The following is an 18,971-nucleotide window of genomic DNA, read 5'->3' as shown; positions in this document are numbered from 1 at the left end:
GCAAAAACCCCTGATAGGAGTTGCATTTTAAGCAGGGAATCTTAATCTCAGGAACCTGTAGTAGTATGATGAACCAGACTAAAATTTGTTAATCTTATATTCCTTGGCATCTAAGAGCAGTTTGTGCTGGTTGAATCAGAGTGAGGAATTATGGTAGCTGCTCCTTCTTGTAAAATGGACATCTAATACTGCAGAAGCTCTTAAATTACCTGTGAGACTGCTCTTTAAGTTAGGTTGAAAATTGCCATTCCTCCTTCTGAATAATAAATACAGTGCTCTCTTCATATTAGAGTGAAATGTATTTTGATTTTTAAAACTGGTAAATAAGAGCTATTTCACTCTGGGATTGTCATCTTTTGTTTCATTTCACCGCAATGAAAACTGAAACTTTCTGTCTAAAAATGAAAACAAGATTCCTCATTAGTAGCAAGTAACAGTCTCTTTTACTGATTACTTTAAAATAAGGACAAGGTATTTCAACTATTCACAGATATTTCTGACATATCACAAAATAACATAAGAGAAAAAGATCATAATCATATTCAAAGCAAAATAGTTTAAAATTTAATGTTTACAAACACATTGCTTTTTTTCTTTTCAGAATATTTGCTGATACAGTTTTGCAGGAGAATTTCTGTTTGACATACATTTCTGTTCTACACACCGTATTTAGTCCTAGGGGATGAATGGGAAAAAATATTTTCAGATTTGTACTTTGTCAGGAACAGGGATTTGGAATATAACCTCTAATGGGCCTGCAAATTTGTGTCTGTGAACTTGGTACAAGACTGAACATGCTATGCAGCTGACATTTATTTTACACCATATTTAAGTATTCAGAAGAACTGAGGTTGACTTCTTATATATGGATTTTTTGAAGCTTTAAGGCTGCATCACTAACAACATTTTACCAACCTCTTGCCATTTTCCTAAACGTTATAATTACTTTGTCAATTTTAGAATTGCTAGCAGTGATCATGATGCCCACTTAAAAAATTCCAAACCAAACAGAAGAATTCCCTGGGAAACTGCACAGCACATGCATGATACCTAACTATAAAATCAGTCCAGAGTTTTGATAAATACTCAGTTCCCACTCGAGCTAACAGTTGTTCTAAAGAATAAAATGCTTGTTATATACAGAAGTTTGGGCAGAGTATGGACGTTTGCCAAAGAGCAATGGAGGCATTTCAGGTCTGAATGGTTTGTACAGCGTTAACACAGCTGCCCCTTTTCTTCACATGGGCTTGTGCCACCTGTGGGAGGAATCATTCCTGGCATTGTCAACGGGCTCAACCTTACAAGACCTAAGTTCATCTGCTTCTGGCTGCTTCAGCTGAACCAGGAGCTCCTTGCAGGACTGAGAGCCCTTTAGGGCTTGCTTGTGAGCTCTGTGCAAACTTGCAGAGCTTTTTCAGATGCCAGTTTCCATCAGGTGAGCATTTGGTCTTTTGCCTTCAGGACGTTACAACATGAAAAACTGCACCAGCACTTTTCAATGAGCACCATTAACTGACTTTGATAATTTGGCATGACCAGCAGTATTGAAGAAGATGCTGAACTCCTGTCTTGTACAAAAACAAAGTACAGCTGCCAGTTACCCTGCAACTACAGTCTGTAAATACTAAAAAAACATAAATATGTCAACCATACACATATACACAAAACACAGCAGTAGCAATATTACAGGATGCAATGCCTACTCTCTCTAACTGGTTTTGGTTAATACAGATGCAACAGCAAAATAAATGCTATTTCATATATGAGAACCTTTCTTCAAAGGTCAGTGGCAGTAAGCCATAGCTCAGGTCCAGGCTTTCATTAATCCAATTTGTGACTCACACAAATTAATCAATGAAAGACAGCAGTATGGGATGATAATGGCTGTCAGTTAACACAAACTGTGAGATAGAGCTTTCTTTTGCTACCATTTGTAATTAATTCTCCCTTTTTCACAAGTGCTCTTTCTGTTAGCACTCACCAGACTTAGCAGGGAACAAAGCTATTACATACAATATATGATTTAGGGGTAAGGATTAATAGAAAGAACCAGCCTGAGATTGCATTTCCTCAGTCCTGGGAGGTGCTCTCCATGTATTTAAGTGAAATTTCCATGAGATTGCACTCAGCAGACCACTAAGAAGTTGCTGCTCTCCCACTTTTTCTTCTTTTCCATGCAGTTCTGCTTCAAAGTTGTGTAGGAATTGCATGAGAAGGGCAAGAGGAGATGACTGCTGGTTCATTGTCTTGGCTAATGCTCTTCAGAGCAGCGTCCTCTCCTCAAGACCACATCATCTAGTCCAATATCCCCAGTTCTTCCTCTCCCTTTCTCACCTCTGAAAATAACCTAGAAAGAGAAATAGAACAATTTGAGTGGGGTATGAAAAAAAATTACACAGAAATAATTCATTAAAAAGTGTGATGAAAGATTATGGTCTTCATTCAAATTTTCCTCAGGTCTCCAGTAGGCCCCTCCAAAATCACTACCATTTAGTTACTTTTGGGTTTTAATTAGCTAGACAATAAAACTTCCACATTTCTTCCTAATTTCCCTCTGGCAGAGGCCTTCTCTGGTTACTTAAGAGGGTAAGTATCTGATCTTAGGATGAGTGTTCCAGTGGCTCAGGTCAGCAGCCCTGGGTGCCCATGCTGACAGCTGCTGCCAGGGGGGCAGGAGAGGCAAGGGACAGTGCAAAGGGGGACTGCCAGAAGTGAGAAATTTAGGGGGAAAAAAGGGTAAGAATATTGCAGCTATACTGTTCACCTGTTACAAATGTCCTCATTCTCAGTCCAACATTCATTGACAGCTAACAAAGTCAGGTGTCTTTGCTACTGTTGCTGAGGTAAATCTAGAAAATTATCTGCAGTAAGTACAGCCTTAATATTCATTTTAGAGGTAGACACTTGTGTCTGTCTTGCAGCCTGCTCCCATCATGAACTTTATATGTATGAGCTTTTCAGAGCACCTGATATTTAAGTCAAACAGGCCCTGAAATATCCAAGCCACTTCTTCAGATCTGAAATAAAAACTGCCTTCAGAGGTTGAAGAATAACATAGAGCTTTTGATACCAGTTTAATCACACAATGTTTCTAAAATTTCCAGGTATTAAAAGAGTCTCCATGGCACTTCAGGCACCTTCTTTTCATTGCACTAAACCATTTTGTGTTATGGGCATTGTTAGGTCATCATTCACCTCCTCAGCCTGATCAGCTGCAGGCATGCTAAAGGGCATAAAACCATCTGTGATTGCACTTGTAATCTCCCTGCATTACCAAAAATTACTTACTTTCAGTATCTTTGCCCTGGTTTAGCCAGTTACCAATCTACAGGGGATTATTCTTCCTATTTCATGGCACTGTATTATTCAAAACATTGCTCATGAGGAATCTTGATACAGGCATTTTTTAAAATTCTCTATAGAGTATGCCTCTGTCCATGAGGCTGTTCTTTCCTAGGTGGTGATTCCCTTAAGAGTAGCCTATACTATATTTCTATAGCTAGGATTTCTTTTTTTGTATACATAAAACTAATTTTAAAAAATGCACAATAACTCTCATCTGTACTGTGATTCCATTGGCAGAGACCAAAGCAGTAAAACAGAGTAAAACTGAACCCACAAGATGAACACTGCAGTGCTGCACCATTTAAAGATCCTCAGCTTTTCCATGCACAAACCCAAACAGCAACACAAGGATCAGTACTCACACTCTTGATGCCTGCTCCTGGTAAGGTTATGTGTGTCTGTCTCCAGCCATGGCCCCCATTTCTCCCCCAGACAGCTGGGCCATGAGCACCAGTTCTCCTCACAAAGACTTGCAGGGCACCAGAGTGCAGCCCAGGCACTTTATGCCTGAAGGACAGGCACAAATCTCCAGCCTGAGCCAAGTGGCCCAAGGGCAGGATAAGATGTGCCACTCTTCCTTCTTTCCCTTTGGGATCAGAGATGGTGAGGTACTGTCCCCCTGCAGTGGAAAGAGCAGTTAGCTGGGGGTTTGTTTGGTGCTTTTAACACTATTAGGTTGCAGGACCAAACTCACAAGAGTTATTGAAAATAAATAAAGGTAAAACAAGGTCCAGAGAGTGCAAAACAAGGCATATAGAACCAGAACCAGTGCATCTTCCCCCTACAGGGTTAGATTTAAAGTGCTGCTCTTCTCTACATTAGTACCAGGCTGGGTGTTGCCCATCAATTTTCTTTTTGACAAAGTAAATAATACTCCCCTCTCCAAAAAACCTCATGTATTCTGTCATTTCTGACAACCCCCTGGTCACTGCATGATTTTAAACCCACAGTGATATTAAAACACTGTGCAAATTCATGCACCTTTCAAGCTGCAACGTTTTGCTGTTGGACAGATAACAGAGACCAGAATAGATGCTATCATGGTATCATGCTATCAGACCAGAATTGAGCTAGGGCTCTGTCCCTTTCCTTTAGTTTGGGAACTGTGTTAACAGGGTAAATCTCAAAGCATATCCATTTGCAACCCTGATAGCCTCTTTTATTCAACTGTAATTTAAACTCTAAATCTGGTAGATAGAGAAAGCAAGAAGCAATAATGATTTCCACATGGCTGTTAACCCCAAATTCTAACAGTAGGAACTTGTCAGTGAACATACATACTCAATTCCAAACCCTATTATTATCTCTTATCATGTATGAAGTAAAGGTGCCTTCCAGAAAACACTCAGAACATGAGAAGCTAAGGATCTCAGGTATCCATTAAACCTAGAAAGAAAAAAGGCACCTTTCACACCTACACTCAGAACTACACTAAATGAGATTTCACATCCTGGAGAAAACCCAGACCTGTATGAATTGTTTGTACTTTTCATTAAAACTTTTGCAAGGTGGGTGAAACCTTTAAAATCTAAAAATAACCAAAGGGAAAAAGGTTCAAAAAATTAAAAAAAAAACAAAACAAAACCAAAATCCTTATCTTACACTGAATCTAAGAATATATTTTCTTTATGTGATCAGATTTTATGTATTTTTTAATCAAAAAATGCCACCTCTACCTTAAGTTCATTAAGAAAGTGGCATTTTTAGGCTCCTTACTTAAAACGAAAGATTTAGAAATATTGGGGGTTTGTAAGATTGTTGATGTACACAGTTAAACAGGATAGAAAAATATTTTTAATTGTGTCCCTGTAACTACTCAAACAGATCATTATTTTTTGATAGCTTCTCCTTGAAAGTCACAATGTTTTCCCTTGAAAAGCTGTAAAATTTAATTACCAGGTACCACAGCTTGTCACACACTTAAAAGGAAAGCCAACCTTGTCTCCAATTCACCACTTCTGCATAAGTTTTTAAGTTCTTTGGTCTGAATGAGATTTAACAAAGCAAAGTATTATGCTGCTGTCTGGGGCCCTAGATCAACATTTAGCCATGAAGTGGATCCATTTGTCCCAATGGATCCTTTGTCCAAGGATCTGTTAAAGCCTTTTGGTGGGAATTATCTGAGGGAGGTGGGTTTTTTTGGGTTTTTTTTTTTTTTTGTTTTGTTTTTTTGTTTTGTTTTGTTTTGTTTTTAATGCACTGCTTTTGCAGCAAGGTTGCACTAATTGCTAAAGGTCACTAATTGCTAAAACAAGCATAACAGAGTTTAAATAACTAACTGTACCTGTTTGCTGAAGATACAATTATACCACTCTGAAAGTACTGACTTATTAAGTGCATCATTTTCAGATAGCTACTGTGGCTGAAGTCAATCAATAGGAAACAGATTTAGGTAAGCACAAAGCAAACATAGCTGTAGGCAAGCCCCTGCAGGAAAAGGCCCCTCAGATCAGCATTTTCTGCGTGCAAGATAAGCTCACAATGCTTCGGCACAGCACCTTTCAAAATGCAGATTCTGATAAACCAACATATAGCAAACTTTGCAAGGTGAAAGCAAGCAGTCAGGAACAAGCTGTGAAAATAAATCCTCCCAGCAAGGTATTCCAGGCTGGAGGGGGTGGGTGGATGGGTGGGTGACTTCAAGGGACTAGTTTTAACAGGTTATGTCAACAGCAGCAGAACATACACAGGAAATAAAAAGCTGAGCTTGTCCCTGACTACTGGGAAGCAATGCAGGGAAAAAGTCTGACAAAAAAGAGCCAGTTAAAAAATCACAGTTCTGGAATTTAGTATATATAAATAACAATTTTTGAGTACAGATAATGAATATGCTTTGAGTGACTGACTTAGAAAAAATGGATTTTTAAATCTGTTGTTTCATAAAAGGCATGAATTACATGTAATTTTTTTTTTTAAGTGCCACTCTGCAGGCAGGAGTCAGCTGCCTGTTTTCTCATCGGCAGGAGGAAGGAGCTCTGCTCTCCCAGTCAATTCCCAGGGCTTTTCAAGTGTCACAAGGAGCTCCTGAAGTACCAGAGCAGCCTCCTTGGGGGACCCCTGCCCAGGCAGTGAAGGCAGCACTTCCACTGAGCCAGCCCAACAGCCTGGAAAGGTGCCAGGTCACCTGCTGCGGTGGCAAATGACAATCCCTTCAGTGGCCAGGGTGCTGCATGAGGAAAATGGCCCTCAGTGCCCTCACCCTGCCTCATCCTACCGTGGCCACTGTCCCGCCTGAGAGCGCTTTCCCTCCGCCCATGCCGTGAGCTCTGTGCGCTCCAAAGGGGCCGCAGTAATCCCGTCATTGCGGGAGCCAGGGATGTGTGTCTAATCCCGGCACTGCTCTGGGGGAAGGGCAGCAGGCAAGGGCAGCAGCCTCGCAGCGCCACACCAAAATCAACAGGGGACAAAACATATCCACATCCTGGGACAGCAGGGCTGGGGACAGGGAAGGGCTCTTCCTGTGGCTGAGCACCAGCGCTGATGCCAGCCTCCTGTCCTGCAAGCACCTACTACACACTGCCCTCTGACCTTTGGGGTAATGTCACTTTTTATCATCCCAAACAGTCCCTTCTTCAGAAGCCTCCGTGTTTCAGCATTTCACTCGTCTGCCTTCCAGTTACTTGACATTTTTCCTATAATCAGATTGATTTTATCAACTTCTACTCCAAGCCACAGCAATCTGAGAGGTTATACTAGAACATTTTATCTGCAGCAAAACAAAGACTATTTCCAGTACCTTCTATAATTTTGCTAGTGATAGGGAAATAATTACGTTTACATGGTAGTTTGAAAAAAAGGCTTTGTTTCACCATAAATAAAAGTTGTTCTCTAGTCCACAATTTTTCAGATTCCTTTAAGACAAACTTTTGCTGACTATATTTACTACTCCTTCACAGAGATTCCTATTTTGAAGATGTCAGCTATGATAAGAGTGTAAATTTTCAATTGCTCTTTCGCATTGGGAATCCTCAATTTTGCTTTTTACACACAGAAGAGGCATCAGTGTGAAATATACCCCAGAACTAAAGGGAACAGAAGCTGTGTGATCTGTCCTCAAGCAGAACTGTCATCAACCTCAAGCCTTGGTGGCTCTTCAACTGCAGGGTGTGATTGTACACAGATTACTTACCTGAAACATCTCTCACTGGTTCCCAGTGCATGTCATCATCTTTGTCCTTGATCCATCCACACAGTCCACCGTCAAAATCACAGCTGTGCACCAGCACACCTGGCAGAACAGAGCAGGAGGTCACAAAATAAACCCAGAAATTATTCAGATTGTTTTGGTTTTCAATTTCCCATGTGGCTGACTAGCCAGTGACTAGCAAGTAAGTATGAAAATTAAGTGTAGAAGGAGCCCTAGGAAAAGAATCTACAAAAATACTAAAACAATAAAAAGGACCTTTGTATTATTAATAATTCATGCTATATTTGTGGTGAATTTTTTTAGGAAATAAGAGTGTAATAAAGTGTAAATAATAAAAGTGTAAATATAGAAGAAGGGTTGGTTTTACATGATTTTATAAAGCATAGATTAAAAGAGGGGCATAAGATAAAAGAGTCCTGAAAAATGTATTAACCACCAAGAAATCTCCAAAAATCATAAACCCTAGGTCCTAAATAGGAGACATGGTCTTTACCTGGGTCATCATTTGCTTCAAATTCATCAGCTGTAATCCCTCGTTCAATTTCAAGTATTTCAAACAGATTATTGCTCACTCCAGGCTGGCGCGGAACTGTGAGAAAAAAATCAATGAGATAAGGAAGTAGGTCACTAACTTATCTCTAACAAAAACCAGCAGAGCAGCCCTGGGCATCGTGCTTTTCCTGGAGATTTCAATACATTTAATTATATTCAACACAAAGTCTCATAAACTTTATGCCTACGTGATTTATGATTTGTGGTGTAACATTTACCTAAGCACTGTAAAAGCTGATTCCAAATCTCTTAAAGGCTCTTTGAATGAAAGCTCCTTTTTAACCAGGGGGGAAAGCTTTACCCTTGAAGCACATTATTCCTCTCCAAATGCATTTTCAGAGACAGTGGTTTCTCAATGAAATAAAGCCACATGAAAGTCCTCACACAAGCCTTCCACAGACATTTACAGGAGAACCTCGACAGGAGGCAGCAGCACTTGGAAGAGGCCCCACGAGCACTTAACCTTTGAAAGACAGCTGAAGGTACATCCATCAATCTGCAAAGGATTAGAGCTCCCAAAACAATTATCAGGGTTGTACTGGGAGCTGGGAAGGAGGAGCTCTAGTGGAAGCTGGAATTCAACTGTAATTATACTTTTTGCTTTCCAGCACAGCCTGTGCTTCAGCTGCTGTTCCCAGCTGGAGGAGAAGGAACAGCTCTCAGTGATTAAGGGGCCCAGAGGTAATTAGACAACCTGAAATTTATGAGCTATCTGTGGGAGTGATGGCTGCCAAAGTCAGGTGGCTACAAAGACTCCCACGTATTTCTGAAAATGCTGTGCCAGTTTGAGTAAGTTTCAAGCACATTTCTTGCCTGATGGACAGCTGTCAGCCAGAGATAAACAGATTGCACTGAATAGAGCTGTCTTGGAAAATTCCTCTTTTAGAGACAGGTCTAATGCATAATTCATAACAGTAGTAATGTGTTTCAGACATGTCCTCAGGTTTTATAGGCACCTCTGACACCTAAGGTATTTGAAAGCGTCTTATCTATTAAAAACTTGGCATGTTTTCCATTTGCAGTGCTAAAATAACTATTAATGTCTCTATAGAACAAGTGAGAACAAGAAGAATTAAGATAACTGAAAGGACTCTTGTTTTCAGAAAATCAAATCCATGGTTAAGAAGGAACCTCTTTTGCACTAGGTCAACATGAAAATAGCACTGCTACAAGAGCTCCTCTAAAGCCAAAACATAGAAAAGGAAAAAAAACTTGAAATTAGGACAAAATAAGCAAACTCCAATGTATATTTAAAGTACTATTCTAGACTAGAGGTCTTGAATAAAAATTTTATATAACAAAAACAAATAGTGAAAAAGCTCAAAATGTGTAGTAAGCCGATGAACTCCCAAATATAATAGTCATTATTTGAATCACTAGGTCTTCCTTTTTTTTTGTTTTCTTTTTAGTCCTTTGCAGATTTTTGATTATGTATATTTGCAGTCTAGGATATTAATGCTCAAAACAGCTTCAGATTTAAGCATTTTTGCTGCCTTGTTTCACCTGGGCTGTTTTGCTTTAAAACCTTGAGCTTTAACATGAAAGAAAATTCATAAATGTGCACAGTCCCCACAGCCTAGGCCAACAATTGCCTTGCAAAACATCTATGCACAAATATTCTATAAATCCATTGTTCACCCTGAATTATGCAGGTGGGGCAGTTGAACCAGCACATCTATGCTGCACACCCCGGGAGCACCACCTTGCCTTTCCTCACCTCAGACTGTGCCAAGGGAAGAAGATACTGTTTGTTTTCTGTGCTGTGGAGAACAAATCAGCTTCAGAACTTCTGAGCACAGCACAGCAAGCACCAAAGGCTCAGACCACAGGTTCACAGGCAGGTAATGACAAGGTTTTAAATGAGCACTCTGGCAAAGAGCATGAAGGAAACTCTCTGCCATGCTTGAAGGTTTGTAGGATACTCAGGGGTCACAGTTTTAAGGTACATGTTCCTGCACACTCTCTTCCCAGTCTGTCACAGTCCTTGTTTATGGAAAATACTGCAAAAAATATTAGGAACTTATCTTGTAAACTACTTCAGTTTACTTCTTCAAGTACCACTTCTAATGCATTGATGTTTTCTGTAAGCCTGAGTTACATCTGTGCACACACACAAGAATTCTCCAAACTGAAGCTGACATATCTGCCAACAAGTAAAGATCTGATTTTTTTTTTCCCCAAAAATAAAGATTTTTTTTCCCAAAAATAAAGATTTTTTTTTTCCCAAAAATTCCCTGAGAGTCCCTTTCCACACACTTTTTAAACTAACTTCTAGAAGAATGTGCTGTAGTGCTTTAATAGAGTCACTTCAGTGCTTGGACCTAATTACAGGAATGTGCACTCAATTTGAAACAAGGGTTACCATAAGAGATGCAGGACTCTAAATATGACCCACATGTACACTTCTTTTTGCCACGACAACCAATAGGTTCAGTGGCGATCGTGGGAGAAAGTATTTGGTACAATTATTTTCTGTAAGCTTTCCAAGCCCTTTCTGTGTACTTTATATAGCGTATCAGTGTGCTTTTCACTTAACTTCAATGGTTTGATAAAGCTTGTTAAATAGAAACTTGGCTTCTTTTACTTGAAGAATTTTATAAGCTCTGAGTGAGCCAGTACAACCACACTGCCACATTCTCAAAGTTCATGAGCTAACTTCTTCATAGATGCACAAATCTGGGGGGAATATTAAATAACTGTAATTATTAAATAATAAATAAGAGTGATTTCTTTTGGGCTTTTTTAACCTTTGGGAAAGCAATACAGCTCAGCTTTTTTTTTATTAACTTGCTAATTTCTGAGATTGGGAGTATAAGAAAGTACATGTATATATATCAGCTTGTTTGCAATAAACAAATAATTGCTGTTTTGGCGTTACAAAACCAAGACCTTGACTGCAACTTCATGTAATAGTAACAGTAACTGTTATTACTATTAATAATGCAGTTCTCTGGCTTACAGAAAAAACCTGATTTTGCACTGTAAGTACAATTCCACTCCACACAGTACTCATGACTAAGCTTCCCATTCACTAAGAACAACAACAAAAAAGGACAAAGATTTTTTGACTGAATAGTTATGACTGAAAGCTGTTAAAGCCCACTTGCAAAAAACTCCCACCAGTGATGAGATCTCACACATAACTAGTAGAAAACAGCTAGAAGTAAGGGTAGCCCAGAAGTCAGTCAGACCGAGAAAACAAGAATAAGTTCTGCTTTTCTCCAGGGAAGGTATTGATATATGCTGGGCTAAAAAGAAGAGGCAACAGAGAGGCACATTTCACCCTTTTGTTCAGACACCCACAGTGTCCAGAAAATATTTCTTAAAACTCCACAGATTCAAATTCTGCAGTAAGAGTTATTATAGGAAGTGCTCTGATGGACTATGCCACCCTCTCCAGCACTATTTACATATGAGGAGAGACACAACAGTCTCAGCATGCCACCACTCTGCAGTCCAATCTTGCATTTCTTGGGCAATTACAAGGCTCAGTAAGTTTTACCAAAATCAACCATCTTGGTATTTACCTTTGCAGAAGGTTTTCTGCAAAGTGACCTGCCTGCTTTTGTATGAACATCCATTTGGGAGGTGCAGAGTGCCAAGTGAGTTTCAGAGAAACACAGCTAAAACAAGGAGTGGACAGAATCTTGCATATCGGATCTGGGGACAAAACTTGCTGGAAGATTGACTGAGGGTGAGACTGGTAAGACTCCTAGATTTCATGACTGAACTCCAGAGTACCAACAAAAACAAAGCACCTATCACTTATGCTTAAATATAAACACAAATACATTTTAAAAGGTGCCAGAAAAGTGAAGACAAATGAAATACTGCTGTAAAATAATGCTAGTCTAAGGATATCAAGGAATAACAAACCCCCTATTCTTTGCTTTTATTATTTCCCTTTTTTCAACAGCTTCAAGGATCACAAAACTGCACTTACAGCACTAAGGACTTTGCAGTCACTGAAAGGGAGAAAAGAAAGAATCCAGTTTTAATCAATTTTTTACATTTTTAATAGCTGTTAAGAGAAGCATTTCCTAACTCCAATCTTTTCAGCTCCACTAAGAGCTAAGAAGGAAAACTGCTGAACTGTCTTTTAATATAGATAAGAGGGTTTGTTCTTGCAATGCTCATATCTAGTATTATGCTTTAAGTTTATGCTTTTAGTGCTTATCACCCAGATCCCAATGGCAGCAGAAATTCACAGGCTTATTGAGAAGTCTGTTCTATTTGTTAGAGACTTATAACTAGAAAAGATCCCTCTGTGCTTCACTGTAGTTTGTATCAGTGCTGAAATAGTTAAATATTAAGCTATCACTGCATTCCTCTCTCATTGCCATTCCCCCCATATCCATATCAGGAGAAGATTATCCTTGGTGCCAGATTCCACTGTCTGCATCTGACTAAGTGGTTCAAAGGCCAAGTGTAGGAATTCCATGTTAAAAAATACAAATTTTTTGTTCTCTAAAAAAAGCAGCTCCCTAAAGTCACTGCAGGCTTTTTTAGAAAAGGAGTAAAGCATCTAAAAAAAAGCAACAATTTAATATATTTCAAAAATTGCAAAGGCATTTAAATAAAATTATCATTTGTGATTTTTGTCACTTCTGAACAAAGCAATTTCTCTGATCCTCAGCTCATTTTAAGTTGAGCAGCATATTCAAGAGAGCTCTAAAGTGAAATCCTAGGTCAAGCTGACTCAGTGTGTGGAACAGCAGGTCAAATAACAACAAAGGAAAAATACAAAGGGAAATGTCCATGATAACCTAGCTGAAAACACAACCTGAAGGTCTTTAGCAGATGCTAATGGCTGTGTCTAAAAAAAGACTGGCCATGGCACTCGGTGGCATGGTTTAGTTGAGGTGTTGGGGCATGGGTTGACTCAATGATCTTGAAGGTCTCTCCCAACCTAGAGATTCTGTGAATTCTCTGAGCACGGAACTGCCAGTGGTTGCTGGTGCTCTCTACGCTGGGTTCTGCCCATCCCTGTGTGATAAAACACTATCTTTTGTGACTCTTTGGAATACAACAACCCTTGGAGACACAGGAGGAAGCAGACACCTAAGATGACACAAATTCTTTTGAAGATTTACAAAACTGAGGTTAAATCCTAGTTCATGACCTGAGGGGATCTAACTTGATTTTCTCCTCTGTTTTACAAGGAAATAAGAGTTACAAGACTACTAATTGCTCTCTCTATTCTCTAGTGAGAAACAAAGAAAGACAGAAAGAGCAAGGCTTTTTCTTCTCTTTCCAGGCAGGCTTATGGGGACCACAGTGGTAATTCATTTTCAAGAACTGACTTCTTTGCTGTCTCATCTGGGGAAGCAGTTGATGTGAGGAAATGAACCTAAAGAAGCTCAGTATAAGCAAAACAAAATTAGCTCATATCCAGAACCCAGGAATACTACAAAGATGTCTGATGTAGGTGAGACTAAAACAGAAACAGCTTTAAAGAAGCTGAAGGAAATAGTTCAAAACTCCCCGTCCCTGAAGAAATACAGAGGCAAGTGAAAAATCCAGAAATGTTTTTGGAGGTGGGGAGGGCTGGGCACATCCACATAGCAGCTAAGAAGCAAGTTGAAGGCTAGTTAAATGTTACTAGTTATTTCAGTTAGAAATCCTGTATTGTCTTAACACCATGGTTGTTACCATTGTGTCTGGCTGTGAGGAATGATTTTGGAGAGGCACAGGCTTACACTTGGTGGGAGCACTGCTGTCCTGAGCTCACAGTGCCTCACCCTGAGCAGCTGCAGCCAAACAGAGCCAGGCACTGCTCTCCCACACTCCTGGGGCAGGGGCAGGGCTGGCCAGCAGGAACCTGAGCTCAAACCCCCTGCACACAACATCTGTAAGCTAACATGAAAGGCATTTCAGGTAACACACCTCACTTCACTTTGCCATGGGCCAAGAGCACTCATGCAGCCATGTCTGTAGCCCAGCCCAGCCCAGGAATGCAGTACCTGCCATAATGCTCCCATGCTGCTGAACCCTGGTGTGATGGCATCTGGGGATGTCCAAGTATCTCTGTGTTATCCTTACAAGTGCACTACTGAGGAGAGGCAGACCCAGGCTCTCTGCATCCCACTGTAGTAATGTATAAGGGCTATAACTTTTCTTCCTGCTTTTCTATATGTCCCACATGAGGAAATAAACTTCCCCACAAACCTCTGCAGTAACAGGATTCGAGGGGTGAAGAAACACCCTACTGTACAAGTAATGCTTTCTTTGAGAAAGTAGCACGTTCTTCTGAAACTGAACTGTTTTGAACTAAACTGTAGGTTTCAAATCCTTAACAAATGCTTTTGAGCACTCCCAACACAAATACTTCTACACAGAGAGAAAGCAGGAGAGGACTCCAGTAACCACTACCTAGATGATACTTTCAAACTGTCCAGAAGAGAAAAGAGAGGAAAACAGAGCAGAAAGCAGAGTGGAAAGTAGAGAAAAAGATAAGAGAGAGGAGAGAAAAAGACACCAACTTCACTGAAGAGCACACTACTAGCATCATCGGGAGCACAAGTGGAATAACCTTTCAGTCACATAGTTACATCACACATGTGTATCAAGTGTGTCTCTTCCTGGTAACCCAAAAAAATTATATGGGATTGAAGACAGACATCTGTTGACCTGACCTGAGGCCTCTCTGTCCCTGTATTACCTGCTGAGGCCAGGAACAGCTGGTGCTTGACCTGTTTCAGTCATGCTGTGCCGTGCACTGAAGCCTTTGAAGCTGTGTATGTATATCACAAACCTCAGAGTGTGGCAGCTGACCTAAACCAACAGCTGATAAACACTTTGCAAAGGTCCTGTGTTTGTTATATGTACCACAATGTAAGCTGCAGTCAGACCAAGCCAAACTTCAAAGGCTTTCACTTCCCTATTTTCCAAACTCCTTCATCTGAAACACATGTATTGAAAGCATTAGCTTCAAAATCCCTCTAGGGACAATATAGAAAGACTAATTGTAAATAATAAGCTTTACATAGAGGATTGTTATGACTTCACAAAAATTCAGAACACTGAACACTAGCCCTCTGCTTTAGTATTCCAGAGACCACTCGCAACATGAGACAGACACGTGGGAAGCATAATGTTGGAGTCTACAATAATTTCCACAAAACAATATTTTTAACTGTTGGGTCCCATTAGATTAAGCTTCATAAATCTTTATTATATTTCCTTTTAAAATTTCACTTAAACATATGTCCATATTTTTAATTGAATATGAAGCCAAAAGTACACTCTATTAAGCAATACCAGGATTTGTCTTCTAACTTTTGTCAGCTTCACTCTCCATTTGCTAACTGTCTACAACAGATAAAATGTCACAGGGAAAACTCTTTTACAAGGAACAAAATATTTCACTGAGTAATGACCTGGAACAACAAAGCCCAAGAAATTACCACATAGATCACAAAGCAACCAGAAAAAAACTCCCACATAGCTTGTGCACCTGCTCTGAGACAGCAAACTTTTCCTCCTACTACATTGCTTCAGCAGCTTGATTGTACAACAAGCTGGAGAGCTGATCCAACACACCCTCCCCATCTCTAAAATTAGCCGCAGAACTAAAGATGAAATCGGGTGTTGAGTATTTCTTGGCAGATATGCACAGCTCTGTAAGTGCCAGTAATGTCTCCTGTGGTATGCACTAAAGCTGGCACAATGGTGCTGTAGACTTCAGAGGAGCTCCTAAAGTTACATGTCTTCATGCTATGAGAATCTTTACTATCTTCAGCTTTTCACGTATCCCTTTCCACAGATACAGTCCAGAAAATTACCCTCTATGCTATTTTTGTGCATTTTTCCCATTGTTTAGTCATGAACATCTGAGACTATTTGAATCCATACAAAAGAGGTCACATAGAGGTCTTTAGATAATCAGGCATGATTCCATTTCTTTACCATTCTTAAAACTATGGTAACACTTTGTTTAGGAGGGACTCTCAACTCTCTGAATTTAAATCCATTGACTACTTTATGAGTTATGTTGTACTTCAATCCTTTTCAATAAAATGTCTTTCATTTCTTTAAAACCTTCATCTGAAAGCATAATTACATACTTCTACAGGACAACAGACTCAATAATTTCAGGGCAGAAAAATAAAACTTTTTTGATTGATTGATTCAGAACTTCCATCGCAAACTTTTGTTAGGTAATAAAATAGCTACTTTTGCAGCTTTACCATATAACCATTTTCAGTTTCATTTATTTGTTCTCAATGGTATAGTGTTCCAAAAATCCCAAACATTGTATAGTGCATGCTTTCATCCACAGCCTTGATAAACAAAGGCATATGGAAAATTACTTACTAAACACATCTCCTCGGGGTTTCTGAGGATCTGGCTGGATCCTGTTGTCATCTATAACTCCTTGGGAAGTTGTAGTTTCAATGGGAACATGTGCAGGCTCTTCAGTTGTTACCAGAGGAGTTGTTTGTGGTGGTAACGTAGGTATTACTGTTGTAGGCTGAGGTGTTGTTGGAGGTGGAGGCTTCACCACTGGTGTCATGACCGGCCTTGTTGTCACTGGCACAAATCTCGTGGTTGGCTTGGGTGTCAGTCGAGTTGTCCTGGGTGCAGGCTGAGTTGGCACAGGTGTAGGATGAGTTGTTGGCACAGGTGAAGGATGAGCTGTTGGCACAGGTGAAGGACGAGCTGTTGGCACAGGTGTAGGACGAGCTGTTGGCACAGGTGTAGGACGAGCTGTTGGCCTGGTCACTGGCCTTTCTGTAACAAAAGCAGGTACAGGCAGTGGTCTGAGGAGTTGTGCCTTCAGCATCAACAATCCTGCTCATTCTACCCCTGCCTCCCTCAGGGAGAGTGCAATTGGTCTTGAATATGTGATATGGACCAGGTAGTTCAATCAGAACAATAGGAATAACTGCAAAGAGAATCAAAATCGGACCAAAATGGACATCTCAGCCTCTCACCTCAGAAACTTAATCTCTTTCATTGTGACACAGAAGTACTTGGATGAAATAAATTTTTTTCTTCTGAAGGTTTCCAGTTAGAAACATACTTTAGCATCAGCACTGCTAAATTATCACATCCCTTTAGGTTGTACTTGGCACTGCAGCAGTTTAGAGATAATTTAGAATGACTGAAGGTCAAGACACTTCCATCCCACATCCTCTCCAGCATCAAGTCTCTTTCAGAGTTGGCAAAACTTACACAAAAGCTTGCTGGTTAAAAAAGCATGGGCAGGAAGCCATGGGTTAAGCAGCCCTCTAAACTGGACAAGTCCATAATCAGGAGTGGAAGAAAGTTTATTAAGACCCTGACATTACAAGCATTTTGATCACAGATGGCCAGATACCTTTGGATTAAGAAAATTCTTGCAGATCTTTCCTTCTAAACATTTATCTTTGTCAATAAGCAGAATTATTTTAGAGACTGAATGAAGTCAGCCTTCATTTAAATCCTTCTCTTTGCTAAACACCAGGAAATTATGATATTTTTCAGTCTTCATAAAAACAAGGTGCTGGACTGAGCACCACTTTCACCCCAGAGACAGTGCCCACAGTACCATCTCCTCCAACGTTTCAGAAAGGACACCAAATTTTAACTTAGTCTCACAAGGAGAGTTTCTGAAGACATGAAACACAAGAATATGTTTTGTTGTTTTCTATTGGTTAATGAGCCTTTTACATCTCATCGGAGATCTTAAAAGGCTCAGTAAGAACTCTAGTCACATATTTTGTGTATAAGCATTTCAAGTATATCACACAGTTAAAATAAAGAACTACTGTTTGTTAAACAGTGAATTGTTTGATGATAGCAGGTAAAAATGTTTTCCCTCTGGCCACTTGTTTATTGCTATCTCTTTGAGTACCCTGCAGTTTTGACATTTATAGTATATTAAAATATAAAATACCCCTTAGGACCATGTCCCAGTAACACACATGAAATGTGCCCACATATACTTGCAAGCAGTCAGGATGTGAGAGAACACCTTTTACCATGACAGCTACAGCTGAAGGGGAAAAATGGTGCTGCTCTTTAAAGAGATCAGTGAGTCACCAAAGACCCACAAAGGAATGCAGATTCAAAAAGATCCAGCAGATGTCAAAGAGCTGCACACTCCTGTGGGACGTCAAACATGGGAGAGCCCCAACACCTTATTCTGTACCAAGGGTGTGGCTGCTTCTCCCAAGAGAAAGGGGGCCAAGGGAATTTTCCAACAGCAAATCCTTCCAGAGAGACCCTCCTTCCTGGCTCTTCTCACATCTGGGAAGCAGCAGGGAGTGGATGGGGTGAGCTGCTGAAACGGGCCAGTTGTGGAGTGTACATAACAACAGGGCATGAGTAATGTGATCTGTTTGATCAGACCTACCCTGCTTCCTCAGTTGCTCTCATCCTGAAGCAATCTCTAGAATCAAGCTGTGAATAGGGAGAGGTGAATTTCTTTCTAATTATGAAAATGTCTCAGGGAAAGATATTTTTACCAAGGCATGCTAAGACCTAAAAAACTCCAAATACATTCACCAGCCCTTTATTTTGTATTAAAAATAGTTAAGAGAAATCAAGTCTGACAGAGCTGTACCTTAAAGTTTACAAAATGGGACACAAACTTTCAGAATCTCTATTTTAGAAGGAGCATTACATACGTATGCAGTTTGTTCCATTGTCTCTGTACCCTTCTTTACATTTGCATTTGTAGGATCCTGGAGTGTTGTAGCAGTGTGAAAAGCTACCACACTGGTGGTGGCCAAGAGCACACTCATCTATATCTGCAACAGAAAATTTACATTAAAAAATAATTTGCTTCACGGAAACCTGACCTTCTGCTTATCCCTGCAAAAAACCCCAAATATTAATACCATTTCGGTTTTAAAAAAATAATTAAAAAAAAGCTTTTGCCAGTGGGAAAAGGAAAATAGACAGTCACAAATCAACGTGGTGATGCAAACATTAGGGAAAA

General features: G+C 39.9%; 1 protein-coding gene across 2 annotated transcripts in view; it reads right to left on the bottom strand.

Moving 5' to 3' along the window:
* Positions 1-420: 420 nt before the first annotated feature.
* The window catches only part of NPNT (nephronectin), a 48,895-nt gene continuing 30,344 nt past the window's right edge, over positions 421-18,971 (bottom strand). For both annotated transcript variants that reach the window (XM_058024193.1, XM_058024194.1), the window contains 6 exons: positions 18,658-18,780; positions 16,361-16,777; positions 7,986-8,081; positions 7,475-7,573; positions 3,708-3,964; positions 421-2,347 (listed from right to left, as the gene is read on the bottom strand). In XM_058024193.1, coding sequence (XP_057880176.1) covers positions 2,252-2,347; positions 3,708-3,964; positions 7,475-7,573; positions 7,986-8,081; positions 16,361-16,777; positions 18,658-18,780 — 1,088 coding nt within the window. In that variant the 3' untranslated portion in view covers positions 421-2,251. The remainder of the gene's footprint in view (positions 2,348-3,707; positions 3,965-7,474; positions 7,574-7,985; positions 8,082-16,360; positions 16,778-18,657; positions 18,781-18,971) is intronic.

This window comes from Melospiza georgiana, chromosome 5 (assembly GCF_028018845.1).
Source record: "Melospiza georgiana isolate bMelGeo1 chromosome 5, bMelGeo1.pri, whole genome shotgun sequence".
Taxonomy (NCBI): domain Eukaryota; kingdom Metazoa; phylum Chordata; class Aves; order Passeriformes; family Passerellidae; genus Melospiza; species Melospiza georgiana.
Note: the sequence above shows the minus strand (reverse complement) of the source record. Positions and strands in the feature narration are given on the sequence as shown.